Below are 9353 nucleotides of genomic sequence, written 5' to 3'. Positions count from 1 at the left end.
GGATGCTTTTTTAGTCTCTGTAATTTCCCATGACCTACTGTGTGTGTGTTTAGGAAGCCAAATTATAGATTTTATAGGATGTCACTTATTTAATATCTATATTCCACAACTTACCACATTCTGTTCCTTCAGTTTTTGATTGAAAGATACTGATACATGTTATAACGTGGAAAATTCTTCCTTTATGATGGCAAGATGTTTATCCTGTCTCAGTATTTGCAACCACCTAGTCAGCAATAACATTTGACAATCCATCGAGAGAGTATTCACTCAACTTCTAAAAAATGAAATGAGAACATTTCACTGGACCAATAAACTAATGAGAATTCGTAGAAAAACTCAATTGTTTCATGTGTTTTTCTAGAAATGATCCTGGTTCAGATAAGAGACAACAATGCACAAGGTGGATTGTGACATAACAGGTAAAATTTAGTCAGTGGACAGAAGGTGACGCATATTATAAGATTTGCATAGAAAACAAGGATTCACTGAAAATCATCTCTCCCACTGCCGACCTTGGTAACTAAAGACTGATAGGGATCTTGGAGATGCTCAGTGTTTCTACTTTTTATTAAAATGTAAGTGTCTCTTGGGATGGCATGCCCCATATCAACTAAAATCATAACAGTATTTGTTAACTAGGAATTCAGGCTAATGAGCCAAGGAAAATGTTCCGGGAAATGTGGGTAGTTGAGTGGGCAACAAGGAGAGGAAGAGAAGAAGGTGCTATGGAGAAAATGTAGGGCATTCAGAAACAAACCACCTATTTCATCATTTCTTGGAGAAACCTGCAATATACTAGACTAGAAATTTCCAACATTTAATGTATGGAATGCTATATTGGACTCAATCGAAAAAGAATGGTTTATAAAATACAGCGCTTGTATTTTTTTTTTTTTACCTTGCTTCTCAGAATAAAAACATTCTGAAGGTCATCCTTTCCTCCTTGTATGATTATTTTTTATTTGACAAAAATCAGTTAATTTGGAGGAGAGCAAAGCTGTATGTCAATGAATTGGTTGCAATCTCATCAGGCAATCAGACGTGAGATCAACACAGCTGTTTGGAACAGTATCAGCCAGAAAGATTCTAGTCACAGGCCAGTTGGGAGCATAGGAGCAAAGAGCATTCTCGTCACGTGGGCTGACACCAGCAAAGATTTATTAATATATTCCTCCAAGAGATATTTAAAATCAGTGCCATGCTTTCAAAGATTATAAAACAGCTTAATAGTAATATGGGTAGGATTTTGGCTGTTCTTAAACCTCTTCCTTCAAAAGCAAGTACTTCCTTCAAAAGCAATTAAAAAAATTGGGCATATAAAATCTAGTCTTGTTACTCTCTAAAGCAACATATACCATACTGCATATTAAGATTTTGTGTATAATATATTTATTTGCATACAGAAATATGTATTTCTATGATACAGTTCATTATTTTATTTATAGAATATGTATAGTAAGCATACAGCATATTCCAGAAAGATACATTAAATATGCACACAGTTCATGCTGCAGCGTGCACCCTTTTCAAAGAAGCATATTTAAGAAGCATGGTATTATATGTACATGCTGAAAATACACTTTGCACAATTCATCCAGCTTTGGGTGCTTCCCTAATCTATTTGCAACACCAGTGCTGTGGTTGTTGAAAGGGATATCATCAAACTGGGGAAAGGCAACTACCAGTGAACTACGTAGGAGAAAATAAAAGTAGATTGCATTTCTAATGTGTATGTTGCCATCATTTTGAATTTCTGTCTTCCCCAGTGTCAGATCTCCAGGATCAAAAAAGCAGTAAATGGATAAAGAGCAGAAGTGTGTGGGACCTCCAGCTTCCACATTCAAATGGGAAAGCTTATCCCATGTGACTTATTATATTGGTGACTTTGTTCTAACACTTTGGAGCTGATATTAAAATTAATTCGAACTGGTAAAAGGGGAATCATTTCTTTCTTTCTTTCTTTCTTTTTTTTAAGAAATGAACTGGCTTTTTGACATTCTTAATCTCCTCTTCTTGTAAGACCACTCTGGAATATTTACATTATTGCTATGAGGAGAGAAGAAATTCTTGACAGATATTCACCTTCCCAGTGAAAATAAAGGAGGTGAATCATATAGTTTCTGAAAGAGGCTCTCAATGTTTTTGAAAGGAAAAGTGGCAGCTCCAATAGAAACTGACCACATCAACTGCAATCCTTTTAATGGCCAATTACCAGCAACCTCAATTGACTGGACTCTGTGACAATCGTAATGGGACATGAAGATGTTGGAGACAATGTGCTATTGCATGGTCTGGTAATTCTGGATATGTCGATGTCCCCTGTGTTCCCAATCTGTGAATTACAAATACACCAGACTCATGGATGACAGTATGTCTGATACACAATTGGTGAGCATTACCTTTTGAAACAGGTGAGCAATTTGCAGTGATATTCTAATAGTGATACAGGATTATTTTGCCATGTATACAAAGCAAGCTCTAGAATTCCTTAAAACAGACTAGGGTTTCTCGACTTTGGTATGATCGACACTTGGAGGTGTTAATTCTTAGTTGTATGTGTGAGGGGGAGGCTATCCTTGTGAGCTGTTTAGCAGCCTCTCCGGCCTCTATCTACCAGAATGTCCTTAGCTCCCCCCAAGTTGTGACCACCAACAATGTCTCCACACATTGTTAAATGTCCCTGGGGGTGCAACATTGTTCCTGTGTGAGAGCCACTGAAATAGACAAATGCAGCAACAGTTAATGCAAACCTTTGAATACAACCTCTGTGTCTTTCTAATCATCTACCATGTTCAGTATTCTTTCCATTTCTCTGATTCCAGTTGGCAAAGGTTCCATGACGTGTCAGTCTATAGTCACATCTTTGCTGTGATGCATGATGGTTTCTCTTTCAACAAGGTTGTGGTGGCTATGGTGAAGACCAAGAACAGAAAGAAGGAAGGGAAGGGTACAATGGCAATGAAGAGCAAGAGGCAGTTTGATTCACCGTGAGTTGAATTGTTAGAGTGGACCAGAAAAGACCCAAATCCAGACTCCTGAATCCTTGAATCCAAAGAGTTTGTCCCAACTAAAGCTGAATCTACAGCATAAAAGGACAAGTTAGTAAGTGAAATATTCAGCCAGTCGGTTGTTTCATGTACAGCAAACCAAAGAGCCCATTGGCTTGATGTCCCTTCCATTCAACTGATTCACTGATTTGAAGAAATAAAATAAAAGTTAATGTGGATTTAAAATTGTAAACATCTCAGTAACTGTGGAGTAAAGGAATCTGTATGAACTGATGGTGTATGTTTATACCCAGGAGATTTGTGGGGGAATGACTGAAGTTATTCAAACAGGAAGTTATTTTTATAAAGGGTAAGTTACACGCAACTATTGTTGGCAATTTGCTTCTTAATAACGCTTCTTTTTTGTTGTTGTTTACCTTGTGCTTTTTTTTTTTAACTCTTGAAATTGTTGAGATGCCGTCAATGAGGCAAGTCACACAAAACCGCTCTAAAGTGCTAAGGTTTAATACTGAAAAATTAATCATGCTACTCATATGGATATTACTGGCCAAGATATCATAAGGCCCATAGATCTAAAATGCAAAATAGGAAATTTGAAGTTGGTTTTATAAATTTGATCTCTATTGAGTGGGCCATCTTTAGAAAATCTGATTTTAAGACTATAGCACATACAGAAAGAAAAAAAGTTGAGGGATTAAAAAATAGCTCAATGTGAATCAACACAATCATATATTTATTAGGCGTACCAAATAAAAAGTCTCTACGTGGACAAGATTCTATATAAAGCTACTGTTTGGGTAATAGTTCTTGATCTGACTTTTGATAGTCTAGAACTAAAGAAATAATGAGAAGTGACACAGGCACAGCTACTGATTTTGCTGATTTTCAGCAAATTCAGCCGATTCTTCAGATTTTGCTGATCTCACGTGGCCTCCATTTGTTATCCCCTACATGTCTGCCACAAAGATTACTATACTTCTATGGATAGAATTCTGAAGTTACAAAATTTTAGGGAGAATTGACAATTTGAGGAAGATGGAACAGGTGGTTTCCGGAAATGTTTTTTAATGACTTTTTCTTTTCCAATGGGACATGGGATGGCTATAAACAATCTCATTCGACTATGAATTGAATATCACTTGATAACCGGCATTGAAGAGAAGGCCTTATTCTCTTGGGACTGACCCAGAAGTCACTGGTGCCACAAGAGTACGTTAATCCTACTTAGGATTCTAAACGAGTAAAGTAGCTTCGTCCTGCTGACAAAGGCCAGAAGTTCATGTTTTTCAAGTTAGCATTACATACATGGGTCAGGCAAATTCCGGTTGAAAGGGAATGCCCTCTCAGCCTTCGATTTGCCTTTTGCAAAATTCATCTGGCCTCGGTAAACTTCCTCCAACTAAAAAGGACTACTACTTAATTTGACAAAACCTCAGTTTAAAAAATGACTTTGGTTTCTCAAGCATGTTTTATGTATTAGGTAGGCTATTCCATTCACAAAAGGAGCTCGTTTAGGAGAAAACCCAATTGATGAAAACATTTCATCTAAAGGATCATAAGCAAACTAAGTGATTACAGGCTTTTATATGCCCAAAGAAGAATGACACAGTGGGCAGGGGTGAAAGGCCCATTTTCATGGCTGTGTCTGGTTGTATTTGGTGGAAGTCCTGCAGATTTTTGCCCTTACACAATGTAGAACAGGGAAGTACAAAAGCCGATGCCATAATGAGAAAAATAATGATATGATCTAGTTACGGTTTTTGTTTGTTTGCTTTCTTTTGATGGTGGGAAAAAGGAAAGGTGAGGGGAAAAGAGCATTTAGTATGTTGTAATTCTCCAAATAAAACTGTAACAAAAGAATAATACACGCTTAGCACTCTGGAGACCTTTCTACATCCTGTTTGACTCTCTTTCTTCACTTTTCCATTGTGTGATGTCTATTTCCTTACGTGTAAGTCTTCATGTTAGCTTGTAACTGTGGCATTTCATCTTGTATGGACACACAGGAACCAAAAAAAAAAAAAATGGAAAAAAAAAGCGAGGTTATTCTTCTTGTGCAGAGATAAAATTGTAGATTCAGAAGCCCTTCTTCAAGAGAGTACAAGAAAGCGTAGATTGTCCCTTAAATCCACAACTCCAATATGTCTCTTTCATGGTCTCACTGCTCCTAAACTGACAGGGTTTATAAGGTGCGGGTTTCTCAAACTGGAGCATAGGCACAATAAAAGTGTCACTGTTAGGCTCCTTAATTGCACATTCCATAATAAGACTATAAAGTGCAACGGCAGAGAATTTTAAAACTGGGAGCTCTTTTATCCCCTTTCTTTCTCCCAAGCTCCCCGACCACCTTCCTTCTCCACAAAGATGTTTTACCTTGTAGCGCCTATGTTCTTATAATGACACATGAGAAGATGTTTAAAGGTCTTCTTGAAGGTGGCGTTACAAAGTGCATAGCAGGCAGGGTTGATAGTGCTGTTGATGTAACAGAGCCAATAGCCAATTGTCCACACTGTGTTGGGGATGCAGGGTGCACAGAAGGTGTTAATGAGCACCATGACATTGTATGGGGCCCAAGTGATTATGAAAGCCAGCAGAATAGCCAAGATCGTCCTGGTCACTTTCTTCTCCCGGGAGGGAGGAGGCTTCTTTTTGGCGGGCTGCTTAGTCATCTTCACAATCTTGCGAGCTACAATGTTCTGCTTTTCATCTCCATTCTGACCTGCAGAACCAACGAGCTCCACGGTGGTATTAGTTGGGGTACACAAATCACCTTTTTGGGTCTTGGTGACAATTTTGATGCATGTTTGCTTAGAGTTCTCATCTTTGGAATGACCCAGAGAAGTGGACACTGTGTTCTCATCCTGGGTGACTTCATCATCTCTCATGTTAGAGGCGACGGCACTGACGGAGGTGGAATCATTGGAGCTCTCTTTCTCCTCTCCCTGGACACAGTTTTCGGTCACTGCATCTCTGGGGGCTTTGCCATTCTGGATTTTGTTGTGCTCCAGGCCATCATCACTGCCGGGCACGTTGTTGTTGTTTGGTTTCACTATCCTGCCTTGTACCAGACTGGGAGAAACTGGGTCTTGGTTGGCCACAGGCTCCTTCTTGTCCTTCTTTATCCTGCTCTTGCTGGCTCGGGATATGTGCCAGTATAACACAGTCATGATGATCACAGGCAAATAGAAGGCCGCAATGGCAGTACCAAAGGTGACAGCAGCGTTGGAGAAAAACTGAATGTAGCATTCCCCATCCTCCACAGTCCTCACCCCTACGATGAACTGCCAGAAGAGAATGGCCGGGGCCCAGAGGATAAAGGAGAGGACCCAGGCAGCAGCAATCATCATACCTGCCATTTTCGTGGTCCGCTTGACTGGGTAGGTGAGTGGTTTTGTGACGCAGAAGTACCTGTCAAAGCTGATAATGAGCAGATTCATCACGGACGCGTTGCTGACCACATAGTCCAGGGCTAGCCAAAGGTCACATACCACAGGTCCCAAAGGCCAGTAGCCAATCACAGTGTAGAGGGTGTACAAGTTCATGGAGAAAACACCAATGATAAGGTCAGCACAGGCCAGGCTGAACAAAAAGTAATTGTTGACGGTCTGGAGGTGGCGGTTGACTTTAATGGAGACCATGACCAGAATGTTCCCAATGATGGTCACCAAACTGAGGGATCCAGCCACAAGGACAATAAACACCACTTCAAATGTCTTATATGGACTGGCCAGAGCCAGGCCACTGTTAGAGGAGTTTGTTGAGTTATTCATTTTGTGTTCTCTAATCAGTAGCCAAGTAGCCAAGTAGCCAAATACACATTTAAACCTGCAGGGAAACAGAATAAAATGAACAAATATAAACATTGCATTAAAAGATATCAGCTTTCTTCCTTTTGAACCTCAATTTTTTCTCCAAAATCTTCATTCCTTCTCCTCTATGTTTATTGTGCCTATCTGCCTCAATTCCCCACATAAAAGGCAAAGACTGGAGGATTCAAAAGATCCTTTCAGGTTGGCAATGTATTTGAAGTTTGATAACATTTTGAATGTGTCCATATCTAGATATGAATATCTGTCTATCATTTGTCTAACTAAGTATACTATTTTAAAATTTTTTAAAAAGATTTTATTTATTTAGAGAGCATGAGTGGGGAGAGGGGCAGAGGAAGAGAAGAGAGACAATCTCAGGCAGACCCAGTGTTGAGCACAGAGCCTGCTGTGGAGCTCAATCTCATGACCCTAAGCTCATGACCTGAGCCGAAACCAAGAGTCGGGTGCTTAACTGACTGAGTCACCCAGGTGCCCCTGAGTATACTATTGATGAATTAAACTGAGTGAACTAAAAATTATACCTAAGACTTTCCAAAGCATCAAGAGGTTTCTGGTATGTACATAAAAATTAATAAGCCGATGGGAGGAAGAAAGCATAAACCTTAAAATATTGAGTATGTGACTTTTACAGTCAATAGCACCTTTCCACCTGGAAGCTTTAAATATCAGTATCATAATGATACTGACATTGATACTAATAGAGGTAAGATAATAATTCATTAGCCAATACCCTTCTCCCAAAGACTATTACTTTTCTCTGATCTCTATTTTACACTTGTAGTAAGCATCACATACTCAACATTTCCAATATTCTATGCCCTGCAAAAGAAGTTATTTACTAAATGCATATTGACAATGATTATGTGAATTTTCTGAATGTTTTACTTTTTCAAGTCACTACCAAATTTATTATTCTACTGTTCTTCCTGCCAAATCTTTGGTGCAGTCAGGCTAGGATTTATATTTGTTTGTCAGAAGAAGGAACTGAAGCCCAGAAAGAGCCAGTAATTTATATAAGGTCACATATCGAGTCAATCACAGAGATTAAGACTATGAACAGAATTTACTCATTCACTTTGTCCTCACATACCTACTGAGCAACTTCTCTGTATTAGGCATTTGCTATAGGCTGGATATTCAGTAATGATTAAGATAAGATCCCAGTGTGAGAGATGTGTGTACTCTGGTGGCAGTCATGGGTTGCCAAAGAAGCAATTATGAAACGTGAGTGTCCTTTCTGCTGTCAAACCCTGCTGAGTTTTAATAAACGCATAATTATCATTTTTCAGACAATATTGCCTAAGTCTAGTGACAGACTGAATATTGGAAGTTCTATTTCAGTTATAGTTACATAACTGTGCACAGAGGTCTACTCAGGGATGTTCATTCAGAAATGTTAGAGCAAAAAAACCCAAACAAACAAACCCTGGAAATATTAAAATGACCCACTGACAGAGGACTGGTTAAATATATTACAGAATACTCTTACAACGGAATAGTATGCAGCTGTTCAAACAAAGAGGCAGATATGTGTGGTCTGGCATTGTTGTTGGAAGTTACAGTCAGAAGACAATATGATGGAAGCAGGACTCATAATATTAAGAATAGAGTTCCATTTAAGCAGAAAGGTGATGACATATATGATATGCATCTGTAGATCTTGAGGAAACGCTGAAGAGTTTACTCAAGGAAATGATGTTAATGAAGAGTAACTAAACATTTTGCCTTCCAAAATGATGCATGAGGTGTCAGTTACCGCACCAAGAAAAAGGGTCTTACGAAGTGTTATTTACTTTTGACATCAGATGCTTCAGAATACTGCCCAATGCATCCATTGTGAATATATAATTATAATTTATATAAACATATAATTTAATTTATAATTAAACAAAATGCAGATTTCCAGTCTCACCCCAGACCTCTGGATTCAGAGCTGTAAGCCATGTCAAGAGACACTTCTACAACCCCTCCTGTGCTATCTCTTGTAAAAGGTGATTCCTTATGTCTCGTCTCACCCTTGTACACCACAACCTATTTCTCTGGGCTTGGTCCTCATCCATCACATAAACATTCCTAGTGTCTCTTGTGTATTACCTTCAGGAGGAAACACTTTCTTCAATATTCTGTTCCTCACTCGGTGTTATGAAGAGTTTGGTTTTGTTAACGCATAACACAAAATGCATCCACTGGAGATCTTGAAATGTATTCCCCAGCAGGTAAAGGGAAGGACTACTGTATCTAGTAGGTTTCTACTTCTATAGATCTGCTGTTCATACCTTGACCCATGGGACACTAACTGATACACCTCTCTAGGGTTTTTTTCCTCCTTTGCTGGAAAAGCTGCGAATTTTGGCTTTTGAGTCTTCCTAGCTCTACCATCCAGCTTTCTGCCTTAAATGTAATTGGTGCTCAAAAATGTTTATTGAATCAAAACAGGGTTAACAATTCTCTATTTACTTACCCAGGAGAATTGTTTCAGTAACATTTCTCTTTAAAAGCACTTTTTTGGGGT

At 38.8% G+C, this 9353-nt stretch overlaps 1 protein-coding gene across 1 annotated transcript; it reads right to left on the bottom strand.

Annotated features, from left to right (window-relative positions):
- Nucleotides 1-416: 416 nt before the first annotated feature.
- Nucleotides 417-6781, bottom strand: CHRM2 (cholinergic receptor muscarinic 2; the record flags this gene model as incomplete). The annotated part of the gene is made up of 1 exon (XM_080818069.1): nucleotides 417-6781. One exon carries the CDS (start codon nucleotides 6779-6781, stop codon nucleotides 5381-5383), a length of 1401 nt encoding a protein of 466 aa, XP_080674195.1. The 3' UTR covers nucleotides 417-5380.
- Nucleotides 6782-9353: the final 2572 nt, after the last annotated feature.

The sequence above is a fragment of the Martes martes genome (assembly GCF_963455335.1).
Source record: "Martes martes genome assembly, chromosome: 11".
In the NCBI taxonomy this organism is placed as follows: domain Eukaryota; kingdom Metazoa; phylum Chordata; class Mammalia; order Carnivora; family Mustelidae; genus Martes; species Martes martes.
This window is presented reverse-complemented; position numbering and strand designations above follow the sequence as displayed.